The 25,259-nt window shown below is 38.9% G+C and overlaps 1 protein-coding gene across 13 annotated transcripts in view; it reads right to left on the bottom strand.

The window, feature by feature from the left end:
- Positions 1–685: 685 nt before the first annotated feature.
- Positions 686–25,259, bottom strand: part of HEMK2 (HemK methyltransferase 2, ETF1 glutamine and histone H4 lysine) — a 38,045-nt gene continuing 13,471 nt past the window's right edge. For 6 of the 13 annotated variants that reach the window (XM_072806650.1, XM_072806653.1, XM_072806659.1 and 3 more), the window contains 2 exons: positions 15,226–15,386; positions 686–3,530 (listed from right to left, as the gene is read on the bottom strand). In XM_072806650.1, coding sequence (XP_072662751.1) covers positions 3,489–3,530; positions 15,226–15,386 — 203 coding nt within the window. In that variant the 3' untranslated portion in view covers positions 686–3,488. Of the gene's footprint in view, positions 3,531–6,749; positions 6,916–7,635; positions 7,785–15,225; positions 15,387–21,464; positions 24,864–25,259 lie in introns of those variants that run through there. The other 7 variants (XM_072806654.1, XM_072806655.1, XR_012021282.1 and 4 more) reach the window with 6 other exon arrangements.

Here is a 25,259-nt window from a genome sequence, read left to right as displayed (position 1 = left end):
AATCCATTTTTAGTTTATCTTTGTGTATGGTGTAGGAGAATGGTCTAGTTTCATTCTTCTGCACATGGCTGTCGAATTTTCCCCGCACCGTTAATTGAAGGGACTGTCCTTTTTCCGGTGGATAGTCTTTCTTCCTTTGTCGAATATTAGTTGACCATAGAGTTGAGGGTCCACTTCTGGATTCTCTATTCTGTTCCATTGATCTATGTGTCTGTTTTTGTGCCAGTACCACACTTTTTTTTTTTTTTTTTTAGTACCACACTGTCTTGATGATCACAGCTTTGTAGTACAACCTGAAATTTGGCATTGTGATGCCCCTGGCTTTGGTTTTCTTTTTTGGTATTCCCCTGGCTATTTGGGGTACGTGGCATGTTTTAAAGGCTCATCCACATTGTAGCAGGTATCAGTACATCATTCCCTTTTATAGCTGGATAATATTCTATAGCACGTGTATACCACAGTTTGTTTATCCATTCATCCTTTGATGGACATTTGAATTGTTTCTTTTTGCTTCTGTGAATAATGTGTCTGTGAACATTCATGTACAAGTATTTTTATGAGTACATGTTTTCATTTCTTCAGGGTATAGACATAGGAAAAGAATTGCTGGTAGTTCTTTTTTTAGCTTTTTGGGGAAACACCAAACTGTTATCCGTAGCAGCTGCCACATTTTATATTCCCAGAGTGTACAGGGGTTCCAAGATCCTCAGATCCTCACCAACGCTTATAATTTTGTTTTTTTTTTTCCCCCAATTGTACCCATTCCAATGATGTGAAGCGGTATCTCATTCTGGTTTTGATTTGAATTTCTAATGACTAAGGATGTTGAGCATCTTTTCATGTGTCCATTGACCATTTGTGTCTTCTTTGGAAAAATAGCTGCATAAATTCTTTGTTTTTAAATTGTTGTTGTTTAGTTGTAAGGCTTAAAAAATATATATATTCTGGATACTAGACCAAGATCTACTTTTTAGAGGGATGTTAATGCTCTTTAATTTAGGAGGCAGTTCTTAAGAATTCAGTATTAATTAGGTTCCTCTAAATGACAAAAAATCCAAAGCAAATATGGTTTAAACCAGAAATTTCTCTCCTTCGGAAATGAAGTCCAGATGTAAGCACATCAGGTCTGGTATAAAAGCTCCATAATCATAACAGACTGAGGTGTCTTATGTATATACATGGACCTGGGTTTCTTAGTTGTCTCACTATTCTCAGATTGTGATTCCATCTCATGGTCCACGTTGACAGCTCAAGTTACAGTTATTTTATGCACTTTACAGTCAGCACAAAGGAAAAAAGATGAACTTGCTTGCCGCTATAAGGATACTTTTCACAAATCACACACGACGTGCACTTATATCCTCATTTCAATATATTTATTCTCATTTCAATCCTAGCTTTCAAGAGAAGAAAAGCTAGAAAATATAGTCTTATTCCTACTAGCTATAAGACCAGCTAAAAATGAAGAGTTCTATGGCTGAGGAAAGTAAGGAGAACAGATAAAGAAGGACAACTAACAGTGTCTCTTAGAACTGTTCTGATATTTGTGTAAGTGCTGTGGTCTTTCCCAATAGTAGTCATTATTTGCAAACGTGGATGACCATCATTCTCTAGAGTTGCGTATGCCTTTAAAATGTCAATTGTTTTCTATTCAGTCTAACAATCTTTGTTTTTTAAGGGTAATATTAAGTTCATTTACGTAATAATAGGTAAGTGTTATAGCTTTCTAACTGTCTCATTGCTTTTGTGTTCTTTTTGTCTTCTTTTAGACTTGGGAGGCGCCCATAGTTTGTTTTCCAGGCACCCATAGTTTTCATGAGTATTTTTATTCTCATACTCTTCTGTTATCTTTACATCATAAAAATATGTATGGTTTATTATTCAAGGTTATCCTAGAGTTTATAACAATTTGTACTTAATGTCTTGTGTAAATTAAAACTTTAACCACTTCCTGGAGGACAATTCAAGGACCTTAGAATAACTTCAATACTATTTTTTTTGTACTGTTGCTTTCAAGTGTTTCTTTATATTTTAAAACCCACAAGACATTATTGCTTTATTAGTCTGTGTATTAGTTTGTATTTGTCATATGTACTCTCTATTGTGTATTGATCTTCACTCTTCCCTGTGTCTTTGGCAGTTCTGGTCGTTAGTCACCTGGGCAGTGTCATGTGTCTTTTGGAATTCCACTGTTCCTGTTGGAAAGAATTAGAGTTTTATTATTCCTTGTAAGAAATGTATTCCTCACCCAACCCTCCCCCAGCTGTTTTGATTTTCTCTTTGTTTTTGGTTTTAAACAGTTTTACTGTGGTGTCTCCAGGTGTGGATTTTGTTTGTTTGGGATTGTAAAATTACTTGAATCTGTGATTTGCTGTCCTTAGTCATTTTTGGAAAATTCTGAGGCATGAACTCTTCAAATAGCACTTTTGCTTCATTCTTTCTCTCCTGTTCTATTCATTTTTCACTATAAACCATGTGTCTTAGGTTCTTTTCCGTGTTGCTATTATATTTTTTCTCTTCATGTTTTTATCATTTGTGTTCTAGTAGTTATTTAATAATTTAGAAAATGTATTTTTAATACCTATAATCTCGTCACAGGAAATTTTTTAAAATTTCAACTTATATTCATATTTCGTTACTGAACAGTATTATAGGGGGCAAATAAAAATAAGCACTAAAATATGCTATAATTCTGTGACGAAAGTGGAATAAAAGTATTGACCCAGTGAATGATGTTAAATGTCTGACGAAGAGTTTGTTCTTGTATTATTATATTGATGATGGTGGGAATCAGATGAGATGGTGCACGTTGAGGGTGGTATGACCATAGACAATACAATGATGGTGGGAATCAAATTGCTATTGTATTTAGATTCTATTAGATACATTTAAAATAATGATACAACAGTTCTTAAAAATGCAAGTATGTTATGCCACTGGAAATTATCTTATTTAAAGTTATTTAAATTTATGGTGGTAAATGTCAGTTATCAATTTAAAAATAATGTGAAGTGGCATATGTTTTCCCAAAATGTGTTCAGAGGTATGCAAGCAATAAAGTTTGAAGATACTGCCCTGGCAGATGTGAAGTGGAAGGTGGGCTGTCAGGTTCTGATACCAGACCCACACAGAGAGATCTTTATTGATAGTTTTATAGAGATTTTTTTAAAGATTGATTTATTTATTCATGAGAGACTGAGGCAGAGACATAGGCAGAGGGAGAAGCAGACTCCCCACAGGGAGCCCGATCCAGGACTCGATCCCAGGACCCCGGGATCACACCCTGAACCTGAAGGCAGATGCTCAACCACTGAACCACCCACAGTTTTATAGTTTTAAAAATATTTCTTAACTTGAGTTTTAAAAATATTTCTTAACTTGAAATTTGGTGCTAGAGAATCTGACATGAATAGCATGTCACACTGTTTCTTCTCGGTGAGCCAAATTATGGTGCTAGAAATGTTGAAGAAACTGCTTTACTACTTGGGTCAGATCTTCTGAAAGCTCTGTTGCTGGGATTCTGGCCATTGCTGGAAAAGAGAGAGAAATCAAACAGAACTCTACGTTGTCAGAATTTAATTCTTACCTAATAACAAAAACTGACAGCCTTTAGAAAGTGAAAAGGTCACATTTTCTATCAACAAAAAGCATGCATTTTGACATGTCTTACTAGAAATGGTTTTATAGTTAATTTTCACAAGATGAAAATTAATTATATTTTTGGGAAAGCACTTTCCTTAATTTAACACCTCCTCAATCCTCTATATAACTTGGAGCTTTGTCGTCAACTTGCCAGTAGTTCTGAGGACTGTGCGTATAGAATGTCACATCTTTTTTTCTCATCTTACTGTGCTGTACCTCTTAGTAAACAGTCTTCCTTGTTTCTTGATCAACTTTAAGGTGGAATATTTTAAGTACTAAATGTGATACACATACCGGTTTGGGGCACATATTCTGTATTAGGAAGTTTCTTTCTGTTCTTTCCTTATATTTTAAAGTCCTGAATGGTTGATGAGTTCTATCAAATGCTTTTTCCACATCTATTTAAATGACAAGTTTTTTTTTTCCTTCCTCTATCCTTGAGGTGGATTACATAAATAGATTTTCTAATGTTGAACCATTTTTACAGTCTTGGGATAAACCCTACTTGGTCATGATCAATGCTATTATTACCAGTAATATATTTGTGAGTTTAAAAAATAGTTTTTTCAAATTTTGCATCTTTGTTCACAAATAAAGTCAATCTATGATCTTTCTTGTACTGTATATTTATAAGTGAGATTAACCTATGGTTTTTTGTGTTGTTTCCATTTGGTTTTGCTATCAATGATATACTAGTATCATAAAATGAGTTCGGGTTCTTGAGTGTTTGGTAAAACTCACCTAAAAATCACCTGGTGCTTTTATTTTATGGGGTGAGGGTGGAATGGGCAGATACTCAACTAATTCAGTGGCTTTAAATGTCAGAGACTTTTAAAGTGTTCTGTTTTTCACAAGTTAGTAAGTTTTATTTTTTATGGAAATTATCCATTTCATCTATTTTCAAATCTATTGCTATAAAGTTATTCATGGTATTTTCTTATAATTTTTAACACTTATACTCTATTTGTAAATATGATACTTTCATCCCTAATATTTATTTGTACCTCACTTCTCTTTTTCTTGGTCTACTTTATTAGATACATTTATCTAGTTAATCTTTCCAGAGAAACGTGTTTTTTTTTTTTAAACAACCCCCCCCCACATTCTCTTATGTTTTATTAACTTATTTTATTTATTTTCCTGTCTTTTGGGATAAATTCCTCTCTCTTGGCTTATTACTTCTAATATTTCTTTATACTTTCTGATAGTTTATTCTTAGCATTTTTGTAATTTGTTGAGTTGAATGTTTACTTATTTTGCCTATTTTTTGTTTTCTGATAGGTGCATTTGAGGGGTGTATTTCTCTATACTTCTTGAACTCTATTTCACAAAAGTTGGCATGTGCTTTTTCATCTCATAATTTTCAATATGATTGTTAATTTGACCCAGTTATCTAAAAGTCAGCGTTTTTAAATTGTTTGTTAATACAGGAAGCATATTGGATATCCCCTTTACTTTCACTTTTTGAAATAAATTTCTACATGTACTTCATTGTGGCTATGATCTCTACTTCATTGTGGTTACTGATTTCCCTCTGGCATGCATGTGGTCATCTCTAGATGGGAATCACTAAGCACAGCTCACACTCGGGGCTACAGAAGTGGGCTCCACCTTTTGAAGGGACAAGTGTCAAAGAATTTGGGGACATAACTTTAAAATCCCCATGATCGGGGCAGCCCAGGTGGCTCAGCGGTTTAGCGCCGCCTTCGGCCCAGGGCCTGATCCTGGAGACCTGGGATTGAGTCCCACGTCGGGCTCCCTGCGTGGAGCCTGCTTCTCCCACTGCCTGTGTCTCTGCCTCTCTCTCTCTCTCTCTCTTTCTCTCTCTCTCTCTCTCTCTCTGTGTGTGTTTCTCATGAATAATTAAATAATTTTTAAAAATAAATAAATAAAAATAAAATCCCCATGATGGAGATAATGCACATTCAGATTTCAATGGAGCACTATTACAGCAAAAACAATGTTCTTTTTAATTTAAGAAAGCTATGAAGGAGAAATAAATTTCAAATTGGTTGAGGTAACTATATAATTTAGGATTACATCCAAACTGTGATACACTATCAAATACCCTGTGGTTAATTTGGACACATGCACTCTTTTTACTAACTGAACACTATAGATAAACATGCAAGCTAATATTAATATATTTCAGCAGAGCAATGCATTACTTTTCTCTTTGCTGCCTATTGTAAATTGGGTTTTAGATACATTGGAGATTCGAGCCCATGCTGTAATTCATATAAGTGTGCTACAACGGCATCAAGGCTATTCTAACAAGCCCTCTAAATTTTGATTACATTTGCATAAAGTCAGAAAACTAATGAAAGAAAATGACATTTAATATATACCATAGGAGCCAGGGAGACACCGGCACCTACCAAATCCATTAATAAGCGGATAATCCACTAATCCGCATCTACTTCAAGAATTCCTCACTATTTTAAGATGACTATGTTAAGACAAAGGTTTTAGCACATGCTATTGCAGAAAGCACATTGAAGCATGACTTCATTTAAGTAATTCAAGGGATTATTCTAAAATAATTTCATTTTCTGTTCTAGTTTTTCTTATTTCACATGAAAAGCAAGGCTATAATCATTGATGTGTTTCATTAGCAGAAATTAGATGCCAGTTTTATACTAATGTCATGGGGTGCATCAAAAGAAATCAGTGTAAGTCAGTGCCAAAGTTGGTTCAAAATTTTAAGAATTCAGTTAAGGAACTGAATGAACTTTTTGGAAATTCATTCTGTTGAAGATTCAACATCATGTACATTTGTTCATGTTGCAAATTAAGTTGAAAAACCTCAACACTGAATAAAAACCTGTTTATTTTGGTGGTTTTATTAGTTATCAATTGGCATGGAACAAATCACCCCTAACAGCAGTTTAAAACAGCAAACATGTATTGCCTAACATGGTTTCTGTAGGTCAAGAGTTTAAGGATGGCTTATCTGGGTGGTTCTGTCATGAGATTGAGGGCAGGATGTTGGCTGTATCTGCAGTCATGAGAAGGCTTGGTTGGGGTTGGGGTTCCCAATGATTCACTCACATGACTGGCAGGAGACTCCTCCCTCACCACCTGGATGTCTCCATGGGGCCACTTACTTGAGCGTCCTCACAAACATGGTGTCCGATTCCTCCAGAGTGAGTGATCCAAGATGGAAGCTGTAATGCTTTTTATGACCAACTCTCAAAGTCTATCTACATCATCACTTTTGAGTTATTAACAGCACTTGTCTCTGTGGCATGCTTCACTAATGATTACTTGCACCTGAAATCGAAGAGAATTTCTCATAGGTCTCTTGTGTTTCCTCATGTCTTGCAAGCAAGGCACAAACTGCCCTTTGCTCTTGGTTATATTTTCAAGAATATGTGTCTAGTGAACATCCTTGGGAAACAGGGAGAGTATTTCCAAAGCAAAGAGAAGACACTGGTGAAGCAAAGAGCAGGCACCCTTACTCCTCAGTCTCACAAACGTAGGGTCTCTCCACAGCAAAGGGAAGGCAAGCTTAATACCCATAATAAAAAATTACGGTTCCCTAAATTCAGGGTTTCTCTCCTCTAAGGCAACCCACTGTGTGTGCAGGTTTTTGCTGGGGCCCATCCATGTTGATGTCCTGGGGACTCGGGCCAGGAGAAATGGATGAACATATGCTGATGCTCATAGGAATTGCTATGCTGAGTAGCCAAGTTCTTTGTCTCTGACCCAGAATCTTTCTTCTGCCACCAGTGAAACTGTCAGACTAACCGGTTAGCTTCAGGTAGGGTAAAAGCTTAGATCCTTTACAGTTCCCGACAGTGCAGTGTCCTACAGTTTTCCCTCCTTAGTGCTGGAGCCAGTGGGCCTTCATGTGAAAGCCCACTCCCAGAAGGTTGGTCTGGCACAGTTGCACAACCCACCCCCCACCACCACCACCATAGCTCCCACAGCAGCCCAGTGCTATGGGTTAGAAACCAGCAAGCCTGCCTGGTGACCACAGAGGGCTCTCACCTGTATCTCACTCCTCCTCCATTCTTCAGACACGAGGTTTTCTTGCCAATTCCACTGCCTCTGCCAGTGAACTAGCCAATGTGCTTGGAGTTTAAAGATTTCTGAGGATGATGGTGAAGCTCATCCTAAGTCGTTTTCACTGTTGCCATCTCAAAGAAAAATCAAATTCAGGGCATGCTCAGGAAACCATGGCTTAAAGATGAAGCTAAAGGTATGGCTATGAAATCCTTTCCCATGACCTCAGAAGCCAAGGTGATGTCTCAGAGCACATTAAGTCAGAATAAAGGCTCTCTAAAGAGTTTGTGGATGCACCTCATGGCCTCAAAAATAGGGCCTCCAGGAAGCTTAAGGGCATTACCCCGAGACACCTCAGCACCAGCCAAGGTAATGAAGTGATCTGAAGAGATTTATGTGTATGTCATATACTAATGGAGTTAACCCCATGGATGGTCAAGAGACCCTAACATTTTAAAGAGGCCTATATCAGTGTTAATGGTTTGGACTGAAACGTACAGAACATATAAAATGAGAGATTTTGGACCTCTGGACATCTAGAAAGCAGGACCCAGCCTGAGAAAACCACTCAGAGGCGATCACATGCTACTTTAATGATGAGAGAAATTAGAGGACAAGCCAAGAGCTTAGATGAGACCAAGCGCCATGGTGAGTCAGTTCTGGGCTGCAGGAGGACCAAATCCAACATTTGCCTGGCTGATTTTCAGAATTGCTATGGACCAGTGACCCCTTTGCATCTCCCATTTTCTCTCCTTTTGGAGCAGTAATACCCACAGCATTTATTGTATGCTTGGTCCCACATTGTACACTGGGTGTGGGGGAGGCGGACAATGTATCTTTAGTGCACAGATCTACAGATGAAGAGTTACTGCACTTGCTATAGGTAAGGAATAGCACCTATGGGGTCACATCTACTCCTAGACCTGAGTTTTTAGCCCCAGTCTACACTGGGGCCTTATTAATGTGCCAGTCACTACATCTTGAGTTCTCCCCTTGGGCATATTTATGATGACTTGCACATCAGCTGTCTGCTATTTTACATAGAACAGAGCTATTAGGTAAGGCACCTGGTTGGCTCATTTCATGGAGCATGCAACTCTTGATCTTGGGGCCATGGGTTCAAGCTTCATGTTGGGTGTGGAGATTGCTTAAGAATAAAATCTTTAGGGGCACCTGGGTGGCTCAGGGATTGAGCATCTCCCTTTGGCTCAGGTCATGATTCTGGAGTCCCAGGATTGAGTCCTGCATCAGGCTCCCCTGCAGGGAGCCTGCTTCTCCCTCTGCCTATGTCTCTGGCTCTCTGTATGTGTGTCTCATGAATAAATAAGATCTTTTTAAAAAAAAAAAAAAGAATAAAATCTTAAAAAGAAATAGAGCAGAGCCATTAGGTACTGTAGGTTAGAAACAAGATGATGAGTTCCAGATGCTGAGCTGATGTCATGGGGTGAGACTTTGCAGGGCTTCACATGGCCAACAGAATGCAACAGAGGTGATGTTATGTTACTTCTGAGATCAAATTATAGGAAAGTGCAGCTTTCATCTTTGTCTCTGGCTCTGAGATCCCTTGTTTTGGGAGAATCCATACCATGAGCAACCTTACGAAGAGTCCCATATGTCAAGGAACTAAATTCTGCTCGTGGCCATATGAATGATCTTAGAAGTGGATCATTAATCCTCATTTGAGTCCTGACATAACTATGGCCTTAGCTGACCACTTTATTGTAACCTCAGAGACCCTGAGCCTGAACCACCCAGCTAAATTCCCAAATTTCTTTCTTTTTTTTTTTAAGATTTTATTTATTTATTCATAGACACAGAGAGAGGCAGAGACACAGGCAGAGGGAGAAGCAGGCTCCATGCAGGGAGCCTGACGCGGGACTTGATCCGGGGTCTCCAGGATCACATCCCGGGATGCAGGCGGCGCCAAACCGCTGCGCCACCGGGACTGCCCCTAAATTCCCAAATTTCTAGCCCTCCAAAATAAAGGTTTTTGTTTTATGCTGCCATTTGGGGGGGGGGGTAGTACTTTGTTATGAAGGAATAGATAACTATAATAAAAACATGCACACTAATGTAGCCTCCAGTCAGCTCAAACAAAAAAACAATGGTTGAAACCTCATACCCCATGCACACATCTCTCTAATACAATCTGCTGGAGAAAGTTCTCTGCTTTCAAGGGCTCATGCAATTCATTTGAGTCCACCCAGATAACCAAAGATTGTCTCCCTAAGTTAAGGCCCATCTTTAATTACAGCCATAATGTCCCCATGTAATGTAACATATTCCACGGGTTCCAGGAGTAGGACATGGTCATCATTCTGCCCACAATATGAATGTATATATCTCTAAGCAATATATAAATGAATTTTTTACATTAAATATAGTTCCAACTTGAGTTTTCCATTCAATATTTTGTGTAATTTATTTATGTTGATGAATAATTAACTCATTTTCACTGATATATACTACTATTAATTTGTACATTCTTTGGTCAATGAATTTTAAGTTGCTTCCAGCTTTTCCTATTATGGGTAACGTTGCTGTAAAGCATTTTTGTATATACCTGTGGGTGTTCTAATATCAGTATCTATAAGTAGAGTTTCTAGATGATACAGTATAATTATCTTTCACTTTACTTGATAATGCCAGATTACTTTGCAGAGACATTGGGCCAGTTTGCCCTCTATCAGCAGGAAGAGTTGCCTTATGACATGTCTTCACTGATACTTAGAATTGTCAGACTTCCTAGTTTTTTAAAGTGGTATCTCATTTAAGTTGTGATTTGTATTTTCCCAATAATATGGAAATAATATGGTAACATATTTTTCCTCTTTGTCATTTAAGTATTTTTATATTGGATTTTGATCGTTTGCTTCTCTACTTGCTGATTTGCTAAGAATTCTTTGTTCTGGCAATGAATGTCTATCCATGTTACAAACTTCTTCATTTTCTTTATATGGTGCCTTTTGAGGAAGAAAATTATTTAATTTTAATGTAGCTGAATTGATCAATCTTTTTCTTTAATACATGTATTTTTTCATAGTTTTCTAAAGATACTTTTCTGCCCTGCTATCATTAAAGGTATTCACCTATGTATTTTCTAAAACGTAAAAAATGTCAGTGTTTCATATTTACTACTTAATCCACTTAAGTGATGAGAGAGAGAGATTGTTGGAGAAGGTCATCAAGAGAGTGTGACTGCTGCCAGGGCACCTGAGTGGCTCAGTCCTTTAAGCATCTGACTTTTTATTTCAGCTCAGGTCATGATCTCAGGTCATAATATTGAGCCCTGCATCAGGCTCTGAGTTCAGTGGAGAGTCTACTTGAGATTCTCTCTGTCTCTCTCCCTTTGCCCTTTCCCCCAGCATGTATGCACTCAATCTCTCTAAATAAATAAATAAATCTGAAGAAAGAAGAAGAAGAAGAGAAGAAAGAAGAAGAAGAAGAAGAAGAAGAAGAAGAAGAAGAAGAAGAAGAAGAAGAAGAAGAAGAAAAGAGGAGGAGGAGGAGGAAGAAGAAGAAGAGGAAGAAGAAAGGAGGAGAGGAGGAGGAGAAGAGAAGGGGAAGGAGAAAAAGAAGGGGAAGAGGAAGGGGGAGGAGGAGAAGAAGAAGGAGGAGGAGGAGGAAGAGGAAGAGAAGGAGGAGGAGGAGAAGAAGAAGAGAAGGAGAAGAGAAGAAGGAGGAGAAAAGAAGGGAAAGGAGAAAGAGAAGAGGGGGAAAGGGAAGGGAAAGAGGAAGGGGAAGGAGAAGAAGGAGAAGGGGAAGGAGGAGGAGGAGAAGGAGGAGGAGGAGGAAAAGGAGAAGAAGAAGAAGAAGAAGAAGAAGAAGAAGAAGAAGAAGAAGAAGAAGAAGAAGAAGAAGAAGAAGAGGAAGGAGGAGAAGAAAGAGAAGAAGAGGAGGAGGAGAAGGAGACGAAGAGAAGGGGAAGGGGAAGAAGAGAAGGGGAAGGGGAAGGAGAAGAAGGAGGAGGAGGAAGGGGAAGGGGAAGGGGAAGGGGAAGAAGAAGAAAGAGACTGCCGGTTGACCCACTAGTTGGCCTGGGCAATGGAGGGCTCCTTCCCTGTCTCCTTTCCTTAGAATGTCTGTTCTGCCCACGGTTCCCACAGCTGGAGCCCTTCTCAGACAGCTTTGAGAGAGCACTGGGGGGCGGGGGAGAGCATCTGGATGGTGTATGTGACTGAACTTACCATCGAGGTAAGGCCTCGATGCAGACTTTTCAGATTCTGGTGGGTGGGTGGGTGCTGATATCTGTTCATCTTGCTGCTGCTCGAGACAAGCCTTGTCTGGAAATTCCCTTGCTTATTTAACCGGCCACCCACCAGTCTGGAGCAGATGGCCTCTTCCACCGCTTTCTGCCCTCCCTGTGCAGGGACCAGTTTCACGTTTTCCCCGGGGAGCTCCTGAGGTTGTGAATGGACAGTCATTTGTACCGGGACTAGTTACCCTTTCATCTGCAGTGTCCTCTCCACCATACATAAATTTCTCTATGTGTGCACATTTCTTTATGGGTTTTCTATTCTGTTTCAACCTCTCTCTTTGGGCCAATGAAAAACCATCTTATTACTGTTGATTAATCTTTGACATCTGGGTAGTTCAAGCTCCTCCATGCTCTTATTTTAGAGTGTATTAGTAGTTCTTGGCCATTTGTTCCAGTTCCATGAAAAACCCTCTTGGGTTTTTTTGAGATTTTATTTATTTGAGAGAGAGAGAGAGAGAGAGAGAGAGTGCAGGGGAGACTTCTTGGGATTTTGACTGGAATAGCACTGTATCTACAGGAAGAATTGGTATCTTTATGTTCTTGAACATTCTTGAGTAACTCGCCATTTGTTTAGGTCTTTAAAATGTCTTTTAATCAAAGTTTTTAAATGTATGCATGCTGGTCTTCTGCATATGTGAGATTCACTTCACAGTGACTAATTGTGTTTTCATTGTAAATGGTTTTATTAAAGCACATTTTTCTTCTTTGAGGGGCCTAGTGTATAGAAATACAAATGATTCTTGGGGCACCTGGGTGGCTCAGCCATTGAGCATCTGCCTTCTGCTCAGGGCATGATCCCGGGGTTCCGGGGTCGAGTCCCACATCAGGCTCCCTGCATGGAGCCTGCTTCTCCCTCTGCCTGTGTCTTTGCTTCTCCCTTTGTCTCTGTGTCTCTCATGAATAAATAAATAAAATCTTAAAGAAAAGAAATACAAGTGATTCTTGAATATTGATCTTATAGGCAACCACTTTGCTAAGCTCTTTATTATTGCTAATATTTTCTCTGTAGCTTCTTTGGGGTTTTCTTGGTAAATGATCATATCTGTTAACCTCAATTTTATTCAAACTTTCCTTTTTTTTCATTTATTTCTCTCATTTTGCTGGCTAGAACTTCCAGTGGAAATACTGAATAGGAGTGGTGATAAGGTGGCTTCTTTATCTTGTTTATTTCTAAAGGAAATGCTGGATGTTTCCAGTTTTTCCTTAAGAATATTTGCCATAGTTTTTGGTATACAGATCATATCAGATTAAGGAACTTCTTATTCATCTTAGTTTTCTAAGTGTATTAAACCTTATTAAAACTGCTTTTCCAGGGCAGCAGTTTAGCGCAGCCTTCAGTCCACGGCCTGATCCTGGAGACCCATGATCAAGTCCCATATAGGGCTCCCTGCATGGAGCCTGCCTCTCCCTCTGCCTGTGTCTCTGCCTCTCTCTGACTCTCTCTGTCTCAAATAAATAAATAAATAAATAAATCTTAAAAAAATGATTTTCCATATCTGTTGAGGTGATAATGTGGGTTCCCCTCCCCTTTAATCTATTAGACTGATAAATAGAATTTATAGATTTTTCTGTTAAACCATGCTCACACTCTTGGGATGAACTCAACTTGGCCATGGTGTATCATCTGTTTTATAGGTACTGCTAGATTTAGTTTGTTAGTTTGTTGAAGTTTTTTTTTTTTTTTTTTTAAGATTTTATTTATTTATTCATGAGAGACACACAGGGAGGCAGAGACACAGGCAGAGGGAGAGGCAGGCTCCCCGCAGGGAGCTCAATGTGGGACTTGATCCCAGGACCCCGGGATCATGATCTGAGCCGAAGGCAGACACCCAGCCACTAAGCCACCCAGGTGCCCTGAGTTTGTTGAAGTTTTGTTGTTTTTTTTTCCTCCTCATTGATGTGACTGGTAGTAGTTTTCCTTTTCTACACAATCCTCATCTGGTTTTGTGATTAGGCTATACTTGCCTCATACAATTAGCTGGGGAAAGAATTGTCTCTTCTCCTTACAGTTCAACTATATTGGTGACATCTGCCTGAAAACTGGCCAATGGAATGTGAAGGGACTTAGGCTATTTCCAGGACTGGTTCATAAAAATCTCCCATGCATAATCCACCATTCTTTTTTTCCCTATCCATGTAGACTTAAAAAGCTGAACATGACAGTGGTACAAAATAGAAGCACCCCGAGTCTCTGAATGATTGAAAGGAACAGAGCGCCCTCCACCCCCTAGACAAACACATTGCACTATGAAATGAACAAGCACCCCAAAACGTCTATTGTTTGTCACTTAATAAAGAACTTGGTGCACTGAAGTGGACTGAAATTTTGATAAAATCCCAAGATATGTCACATTGATTTAGTCATTTGGGGAAAGGTGAAGAAATTGCTAACAGAAACTGATTAGTTGTTTGCCAGTGTTGGTAAATTGGTAAAACTGTGATTGACAATACACAAATATGAGCTGAGCTTCAGGAGGAGAGGTTGGAAAACTGTGACCATGGTTTATGTTGATTGTTACTGACTTCATCTGGTGAAGTGTGACAGGGACAAACTGACCTGCTTCTTAGGAAATAATGGAAAGTCACAGGGACTCCAAAAACGCAAGGTATCAAATGAATGAAAACCCCACGGCCTCTAGATCCCAAAATTCTGGGTAAGAATGACTCAGTCTTATTAAGATGAATCAAGAGTACTATCTTCCCACCCAGTTCTGCCATTTAATTGAGAGAAAGGTACAGGTGTAAAGCTGTAAAGCAGGTTTAAGAACTATGTGTAGGAGCAAGTTGGACGTAAGTGACTGGCAAATGGGACTGTCTGCAAATGTACTAGAAACTTACTAAGTTTTTGAGGAAATCTGTCAAAGAAACCCAGTGCCTACCCCCCTCCCCAAAACCCCTCTATAACTCTTAAATATGCCTTAGAACAGCCCCTGGTTGGGCAGGAAGCCAATGGCAAAAGTTTCTCCCCCCCCAAGACGTTAACTATTGGAATGTGAACAGAAGTCGTGTATGCTGCTTCCAGAACTGGCCCATAAAAACATGCCATGGGTGATCCTCCATTCATGGTGACTTAGAGGTTATGTGCTGTATGTGGCAGTGGCACCAGATAACAACTATGTCAAACGTGGCCACGGGGAAGAAGAGAGGACAGGAACTGACAGTTCTCCCCAGAGAGCAACAGCTGCTAGGGCTCTGCATTATCCTTTCGGCTCCTCTCCTTCCTGATGGCTGAAGTCAGGACCTTGGCAGTTGGGTTGGGGTCATACATCAGCGTTCTGGCCAATGTAACTAAGGACCATGTGAGGGAAGTCACTTACAAAACCAGCCCATGAAAACCTCCTGTGGGTCATCCTCCATCCTTGGAAGCTCGTGGTGGACATGGAGGCGGCACAGGATGGGAGATTCTGGGTTCCCGCATAACTGGCTGGAATAGGGCTCCACGGTCCTTCGCCTCCCCACAACCACTGTGGACTGTGACCTGAGCAAGGAATCAAGTAATCACTTTATTTATTTAGTTAAGTCATATACATTTGGAGATTGCGACAGCAGTTATCTTACCCTCACCTCTACAGGAAGTAGGCTCTCTTTCTCGATTCTCTGGAAGAAGTTGTATAAAAGTGAAATAATCTGTTCTTTGAAAATGTTGTAAAACCCTCTGTGCCTGAACTTTCCAACTTTTCTGGGGGGTGGGGAAGTTCATAATAAGCAAATAATTATTCAGGCTTATTATTTCTCATTAGTTTTGATAAGCTTTTTTTCCTCTAAGACCAGTAAGCATCAGCATCATTCGGTATGTTAGTGTCTTGTGGCTGCTGTGACAGAGCACGACACCACGACGTTGGTGGCTTCCAACAACTGAAGTCTGTTCTCTCACAGTTCCGGAGCCTATGAGTCTGACATCGGTTTCACTGGGCCAAAACCAAGGTGACAACACGGCCAACTCTCCTCCAGAGGCTTTAGGGGAGAATCTGTTTTACCTCTTCCAGAGAAGGTGGCTGCTGGTGTTCCCTGGCTACTCCTACCTCGGCCTCCACGGTCACAGCACCTTCTCCTCCTCTATGGTGCCATCTTCCCCTTCCTCTTACATAGATACTTGCGACCCTATTTAGAGCCCACACAGATCATCCAGGATAGTCTCCCCATCTCAAGGTCTTTAACCACATCTTTTGTCTTAAAAGTAATATTCAGGGATCCCTGGGTGGCGCAGCAGTTTGGCGCCTGCCTTTGGCCCACGGCCTGATCCTGGAGACCTGGGATCGAATCCCACGTCGGACTCCTGGTGCATGGAGCCTGCTTCTCCCTCTGCCTGTGTCTCTGCCTCTCTCTCTCTCTCTCTCTGTGACTATCGTAAATAAAAATTTTTTTAAAAAAGTAATATTCACCCTTTGCCATATAGGTAATACTTACATATTCTAGGGGTTAGAACTTGCTATCTTTGGGGACAATTATTTAAACTTGTCACACCTGGGAACTTGTTAGAATGCAAATTCTCAAATCATGCTGAATAAGGAACTCCAGGGGGGTTTTAATCGCAATGTTGTGGTTTAACAAGTCCCCCCAGAGGTTTGCTGGTGAACGTTGAAGCTTGAGAACCACTGATCTGGGATGTTGTCCAGTTCATCTCCATTTAAAAATTACGGGCATCAAAGTGTTCATAGTATCATCTTTACATTTGTGCCTTTTCTATTTATCAACATAAAACAGTTTTTTTTTTCTTCAAATTTCACCTTTTGATATTTATGGTCTCACTAAAATGGACTTTTGCTCTTATGTTTATTATAGTCCTTATTTTCTACTTGAACATATTCAACTTTTCAAAGTGGACACTTAGTGTATTAATTCTGAGCCTTTCTTTTTTTTTTAAATAAACACATGAGGTTGTAAATTTCATTCTCGGTTTAACTTTCACTGCATTCCCCCATTCAGATAGTGAAATTTTCTTATCATTCGGTAATTTTTTTAAAATGCCAATTTTTATCCTTTGACGTATGAATTATTCAGAAGCATGTTTTGAATTTTGCAAATGTATGAGGTTTTTAATTTTACATTTTTCTTAGTGATTTGTAACTTAATTGCTTTAAAGTCAGAGAATATAGGGATGCATGGGTGGCTTAGTGGTTGAGCACCTGCCTTCGGCCCAGGGCATGATCTTGGAGTCCTAGGATCAAGTCCCACATCGGGCTCCCTGCATGGAGCCTGCTTCTCCCTCTGCCTGTGTCTCTGCCTCTCTCATGAATAAATAAATTCTTAAAAAAAAAAAAAAGAAAAAGAAGTCAGAGAATACAGACTATATGATACTGATTCTTTTAATTTTATAGGGACTTGCTCTTGGTCTAATATGTAATTAGATTTGTAAACATCCCGTGTATACTTATGTATTCTCTGTTGGTTCCAGAGTTCTATGTTGTAAATCAACCTTCATCATTTAAATTTTCCTGTATGATAGATTTGTCAATTTTTACTTGTATTTCTATTTTATAGAGTTTGAGGCTAGTTTACTAGTTGCACTCAAGGTTAGCACTGTGAATATCTGCGTGGTGAAGTGTAAATCTTTTATCATTCCTTAGTGGCCCATTTCTAACAATGCTTTTCGACCAGCTGTCAGTGTATGAGCTTCCCAGAGCTACTGTAACAAAGTACCACTGAGCAGATGGCCTAAAGCAACAGAAATGTATTCTCTCAGAGTCCTGGAGGCCAGAAGTCTTATGTCATGGTGTCAGCAGGGTCATGCTCTCAGTGAAAGTTCTAGGAAAGAGTCCTTTCTTGCCTCTTCCAGCTTCTGGCAGCTGCTGGCAATCCTTCGCATTGTTTGGTTTGTAGACTCATCATTCCAATCTCTGCCTCATCTTCACATGACATTTTCCGTATGTGTCTCTACATCCAAATCTCCCTCCTTTCACAAGGACACCAGTCATATTGGACGTAGCGCCCACTCTAATCCAGTGTGATGTCGTCTTAACTTGATTACATCTGCAGGATCCCTCTTTCCAAATAAGGTCACATTGACAGGTTCTGGTTGGACATGAATGGGGTAGGGGGAGGCACTATTCAACCCATTACAATGAGCTATTAAGGGAGTTATCTCACCTTGTTGATTTGTCTATCTTCCTTCATCCCTTTATTTCCAGTTTTTTTCTTTTTTAAAAAAATATTTTATTTATTTGAGAGAAAGAGATCATGAGCAGGGGGGAGGGGCAGAGGGAAAAGCAGACTCTCCGCTGAGTAGGGAGCCTGTCTTGGGACTTGACCCCAGAATCCTGGGATCATGACCTGAGCCTAAGGCAGATGTTTAACCCACTGAGCCACCCAGGTGCCCTCCAGTGTCCAATCACTATAACTGAAATTAAAGACAATCATAACATGTCTTCTATTTAGTTTAATTCCATTATTTGGATAACTAAGATATTCTAAATTATATCACTTTTTTTTTTTTTAGATTTTATTTTCAAGTAATCTATATACCTACTCAAGGTGGGGCTTGAAATCACAACCCCAAGATCAGGAGTCACATGGTCTACCAACTGAGACAACCAAGTGCCCCTATCACTTTACTTTTTGATTTGCTTCCCCCTTTACTATTTGTTTTCATTGAGGCTTTTTTTTTTTTTTTTTTTTTTTTTAAGATTTGAGAGACAGAGTGAGCACCAGCAGGTGTGGCAAAGAGAGGGAAAGAGAATCTCAAGCAGAGTCTGTGCTGAGCACAGAGCCCAATATGGGGCTAGATCCCATGACCCCAAGATCACAACCTGAGCTGAAAGCAGGAGTTGGAGGCTTAACCGACTGCACCACTCAGGCACCCCCAAGGCCTTCTGTTTTCTAATTTGCTGTTTACCTCTCTTGTTTCTATTTTCTAGTTACCCTTGAACTCTGGCCATACTGTATTAGTTTCGTGGGGCTGCTGGAAGAAATTACTTTTGTGGTTTAGAACAACAGAAATTTATCCTCTCACATTCTGGAGGCCACAAGTTTGAAATGGGTTTCTCCTGCCCAAGACCAAGGTGTCAGCCGTACCTGAGTCCCTCAGAAGGCTCCAGGGAAGAATAATTTCCTTGACTTTCTTAGCTTCCCAGGTGCATTCTTTGCATTCCTTGGCTCATCGTCCCTTGCTCCATCTCTAAAATCACAATACCTTCTCTTCTTTTGATTTACAATCTCCCTCTTCTTCTCTTACAAGACACTGTGATTGTACTCAGGGCCCACCTGGATAATCTAGGATAATCGCCCATGCCCAAACCCTTAATTGGGGATTAAGGATGAAGTTCCCATGAACTTGCCGTATAAGGTAACATTTACAGGGCTCTTGGGATTAGGACATGGGGGGGGGGGGGACTACTATTTTGCCCACCACACATACATATTAAAATTAAGCCATTCCTTTGCCTTCTGAATACAAAGAATTTAGAACACTTTTACCCTATTGATCAAAATGCCCTACTTAATTTCCATGCAACTGTTCAGTATTTTAGTTATTTTCAAACTATATAAACCACGCTATTAGTATTTTATGTTTATTTGCATTTATGTACATGTCCATTTTATTTGCCATCAGTAATTCATTTGAGACTTGGGATGTTTTTCCTTTTCCTGCAAATACAACTTTTAGAAAAAAAGTTCCTTTACTGTAGATCTCTTGTTGGTAATTTCCCTCATTTTTATCTCAAAATGTTACTTTTAAAAACCTGGTCTGAGTTTTGTTGGAACAGGAAAGAAGGACCATCACTCCCAACACTTTGAGGACTGTTACTCCCCTGGTTTCTGGCTTTCCTTGTTGCTGTTTAAATCATTTCTTTAATTATACTTCCTTTGTAGCAGCCCTGGCAAACATATTCAAGGGTAAATGGTATTTTGTGGTTTGTGGGCCATGTGGTTCCTATGGTCTAAGTTGCAACCACTTAGCTCTGCCAGTGAAGGCCAAAGCAGCTACACACAATACATAAATGAATCATGGCTGTGTTCCAAGATTTTAGTTACAAAAATGTTTGCCAACCTCTGCCTAATGGTGAATGGTTCCTTCTCTCTGATTACCTTTTAAGATCTCTTTGCCTTTGATGTTTTGCAATGTCACCACTATATGTCTAGGTGTGGATTTCCTTTTGTGCTTCTAGAATCTATCTTCTCTATAAAAAGTCAATTCTGGAAAAACATTAGCCATTACCCTTCCAAATATTGCCTTTTTTTACATTCTTTTTGGGACTCTTGTTTTGCTAGGCCTTCTCATTCTATCCTTCATAATCATTATGGTTCCTTCATATTTTCCTTTTATTCGTTTGGGCAGCACTCTATGAATTTTTTTCATTAATTCTCTTTCCGGCTGTTCACCCTGTCCATGTGGGTTTTGATTTTAGGAACTGTTTCTTGTTCTTTTAAAATAACTTTTGAGAAAACTTTTTAATAAACCTGAAGATAACTTGTAGGTATGTATTTATCAGAAATGTGTACATGTTGGCTGAAAGATACAAATGTGGTCATGATACAAAACTAGAAGCAACCCAAATATTCAACAGTAGAATGGAGATAATGAGAATGAATATACAAAAATGAATATTCAAAAATGAAAGTGGATAGGTCACTGCTGTATACAAGGGCATGGAAGAGTCTCATTAAAACATTACTGACCAGAATGTGTGTGTGTGTGTGTGTGTGTGTGTGTGTACAAGATTCATTAATACAGGTTCAAAGTAGGAAGACTTGATCTGTCATATAAGGAATATAACAAAATTTAAGATGGCCTGCAAGGTTCACTCCCACTGGTGTACATGCACTTTGTCATCCATCCTTTGATTGTGGGTTGGACTTGTGAATAACTTGGTTTCTCTCTGTGACTAGGCTACATTAAATGGCAATGGTAAAGAAATTTTGCAGTTGTAGTTAAGGTCCCTAATCAGTTGCTTTTGGATTAATTAATTAAAATGAAGATTATACTGGGTGAACTTGACCTAATCAGATGAGCTCTTTCAAAGAGATTCTAGGCCATCACTATAGATTTGAAGGTAGAGAAATTCTCCTGCTGGCCATAATGAAGCAAGTGACCATTTTGTGAACTGCCTGTAGAGGGGATCATGGTACAAAGATCCAAGAGAGGCCTGTAGGTGAGACTTATGTCTAGCCGACAGCCAGAAAACAGTGACTTTAGTCCTATGACCACATGAAAAAGGGCCTTGAGCCTCCAGATGAGATCACAGCCAAGACCAACACCTATCCTATAGCCTGGTTGTAGGAAGGAGTGAATCCAACTCACTATATCCACAGTCCTGACACAGATACTGTGAGACCATAAATTTGTCCTAATGTCAGTCAAGTTAGAGCCGTTAGCGATGTAGAAATAAAAAACTAAGACAAAAATCCAGGTACTGGTTTCCTTTGGTGAGTGGGAGGTGATGACTGGGAAGAGAATCTGGTGGAGCTTCCGGAATGCTGGTAATGTTCTGTTTCTTGATTTGGGTGTAATATAAATGGACATTGACTTTATAAAAATCCATCAAACTAGACTAAACTATAAGGTATGTTCCACCTAAATACAAAGTTTACAGAGAAAGAAAAATGAAAACAGAATGGATATAGGCATTGGTATATATTTTATATGCAAAGTAATTTTAGTGCATGTATATGAAACAAACTACACATACAATGATTTACATTTAGTCATAAGAGTTCCTCCCATGGCTATATTTCTCTTAATTTTTTCCTGAGTCTTTTCAGTCCTGTCTGAATTTTTCTTTTTTCAGTTCTATCTTAATTTGTATTCCTTTTTCTTCTCAGTATGAGGGAAAAAGAAAAAATAATAAGTAAAAGAACTACAACTAAATTTTGGAATGGAATAGTATCACTCCTGTATTTTAAAATACACTGTATTTTTTGGTAAGCACAAATTAACACATACATTTCTGTGTCTCTATTTCTCATTTTTTAGTCAACTTCAATTTGTTCTTTCTAAATAGTACCTTCCCGTGAGCCCTTTTTTTTTTTTTAAGATTTTATTTATTTATTATTAATGAGAGACACACAGAGAGAGGCAGAGAGATAGACAGAGGAAGGAGCAGGCTCCTTGCAGGGAGCCTGATACGGGACTCAATCCCAGGACCAGGATCACACCCTGAGCCAAGGGCAGACGCTCAACCGCTGAGCCACTCAGCCATCCCTTATTGTGAGCTTTTATGTAAATTATTTAAACACCTCAAACATTCCACAACCTGAATATGACAGCTCCACTGTTTCTATCCCTTAGGTGTCCAATTTTGTTGTTTTCTTTCTTTCCTTCCTTCCTCTCTCTTTCTTTTCTGCTTTCATGGATCATAGCTTCTCCATGATCAAAGGCTTAGGTATTTTAATGTTATTTTTTTTTTCATGTTAATGTTGCTACCTCACTTAGATAGTATGAATTAAATTCCACAAAAGGTAGCACAATCTTATAAGAGTATTAATTGATCATTACTGTTTTCTGTTTCATTCAAGGGACAAAGTTTTTTTTGCTGCTTCCCTTGGGCCAAATGATGTAGTTTTACAGGTCCTCTTTTTTCCTATATTTAACAACTCTTTTTGAACACGGAGAGCTGGATCTGGAACTCTCCTCCTGAAGGCTCCAGGCCACAGTTCTTACCAACCACCAGGACACAGCACCCACTTTTCACGCCAATACTTGCTTTCTCTTGTTTACAGACTGTAGGTATTTTCCTGTCTTTGATCATTGTATTAGTCTGCTAGGGGCCCTGTGACAAATACCATGGGCTGGGTGTCTTCAACAATAGGAATTTATTATAGTTCTGGAGGCTGGAAGTCCAAGAGCAAGATGTCAGCAGGTTGGGTTTCTTCTGCAGTCTCTCTCCTTGGCTTGTGGACCGCTGCCTTCTCACTGCATCTTGTGGTTTTCTTCTGTGTATGAGCATCCCCAGTGTGTCTGTGTGTCCTATCCTCTTGTAAGGAAGCCAGTCAGATTGGATCAGGGCCTACCATGATGGCCTCATTTAACTTTAATTACCTCTTTGAGGCCCATGTCCATATATGCTCACCTTCTGAGGTTCTGGGGGTTAGCACCCCAACATCTGAGTTTTCAGTGGGAAACAATCCATTACCAGCTCTGCATGTGAAGTTTTGGGGGTCGTTTATGTAAGCATTTCTATGTTTTTCATCTCCTATCTTGATAGAAGCACCTCCTCTATGCTAATTTTAAAGTGTTTCAAACATTAACTGAAAATATTCAAGACCCCATTCCCCAAAATTATAATTAAAAGCACACAATAAAGTTAGTTTTTTTAACCTTTTTTTTTTAAATTGTAAAATCTCAGATGGTTATTTCTGGGAATGGGAATATATTTATAGATACTAGATTCAAGTAAATACTAATTTTGGCATCTTTACTGCTAAAAGCAGTGTAAGCAAATAGAACAAAAGCTTTTGGGAGTCAGATCTGTCATCAGCGGGGCCATAAGGCTTTACCCTTTAACTACTGTGCTCCTTTGAACAAGCTACCTTTCTGAACATCAAAGGAGGGTAATTCCACTCTTTCTGCATAAGAATGCAATTTAAAACAATAGTTCTAAAATTTAGTGTACTATCTTGAGGAACACTGGGAAGCACATTTTAAAAGATGCAGTTTTTAGGTCTGTTTATCAGAGGATTCCATGGGTCTAAGGTGGGGTTTGGGAATTTATAATATTAAAAAACTTCTCCAGTTGATTCTGAATGTAGCCAAATTAAAAATAAATTCTAGATTCCACTCACTCTGATCCTATACAGTCCTGCTCATTGATTTTGAAAAATATTTTTTAGGGCAGCCCTAGTGGCGCAGCGGTGTAGCGCCGCCTGCAGCCCAGGGCTTGATCCTGGAGACTCTGGATCGAGTCCCACGTCAGGCTCTCTGTATGATGCCTGCTTCTCCCTCTGCCTGTGTCTCTGCCTCTCTCTCTCTCTGTCTCTATGAATAAATAAATAAAATCTTAAAAAAAAAAAGAAAAATATTTTTTAAATGGTATAGAAATTATGGAAGAAGAGGTTTTTAAACTTAGTGAAAGGTAATCTGATATTTCCTGAAAGACACACGTCAGTGTTAAAAATGTGATTAACCTAAGGGTGGTTGAGTTTATTTATAGACAACTCACCTTAAGAAAAAATGTATAGCAGTTTGCAATATATAGGCAAGAAAAAAACAGTTTGCAATATATAACAAAGGATAAAAGGTAGGAAAAATCTGACCAGTGAGAAACATGGAAGCAGAAGGCATTGTGAATAACTAAGATAGAATGTAGACAATAAGTAAGTGAAAGTAAATTAAAAAGATTTTTAAATGAAAACCTTCTTAAAATTATACAAGTAGTATGTTATTATTGTTCAAATACTACCATAAAAAGAGAAAAAGTCCCTCCCCTCCATTCCCTCCTGTCATTTATCTTCTGAAATGTCCCTATGTTCACATACACACATACCCTTTCTGCTAGGTTTCAAAATTATACATACAGGGTAATACTGTTTTGTAATTTGCTTTTTTTCACTCAGTGGTACATTACGAATACCTTCAGATCTGACTCATATTTAGTGGCTGAATGTATCACTCATGTTCAGATTTTATATGTAAAGTGCAAATAACATATATTATATATGCATTTATTAGCATTTATGCAACTATTTCCATAGGCTTGATTACCTGGGTAAAAAGGAATGTTGTACATTTTCTACCTTTTTCTATATAACCTGACAATTTTACTTGTTAACCAAGAAATGACTGCAGTTTCAAAATATGCCAAATACACTTAGCTTCTTTCTCTATATATTCATCATATGTACATATATTCAATATAATACCTATTATCAATACATATTCAGCCTAATACACAGCACAGAGCACACACTGTAAATCAGGACTTGGTGAATCTCAGGACTGACAGAATTTCTTGGCCTGCTTGCCTAGAAAGTGCAATAGTCCCTTGCAGACCTCTTGTCGTCATGGTTTTCAAAATTTCTTCTAAAATAAAAATTAAAACAAAAGGTAACATCCAATTAAAGTCATCAGGTGAAGAGTGAAGATCACTAAACAGTTTAATAAGATGATAAACACAGGCTATTTACAAATTCTACTTATCAGAGAAAACAATGTATACCAAGTCAATTTCTATTAAAATTGACTTCAGAGGAAAAAAAAAAGGACTTTGGTCAAATTGGAGCAACTTCGTATTTTTAAAGTGTTACAGAGAATTCTAATCAGACTGAATGGACTTGTTTTGCAGTGGTGGCTTACTCTGGACTCAACAGAAACATTAATTACACTTGTCATTATAGCAAGTAATTGGTTTAATTGCTTGACTCCAATCTTGGCCTTCCACACTTCCTTTGGGATGAAAAAAGTCAATGAAAGTAGGAT

This window comes from Canis lupus, chromosome 30 (genome assembly GCF_048164855.1).
Source record: "Canis lupus baileyi chromosome 30, mCanLup2.hap1, whole genome shotgun sequence".
Classification (NCBI taxonomy): domain Eukaryota; kingdom Metazoa; phylum Chordata; class Mammalia; order Carnivora; family Canidae; genus Canis; species Canis lupus.
Note: the sequence above shows the minus strand (reverse complement) of the source record. Positions and strands in the feature narration are given on the sequence as shown.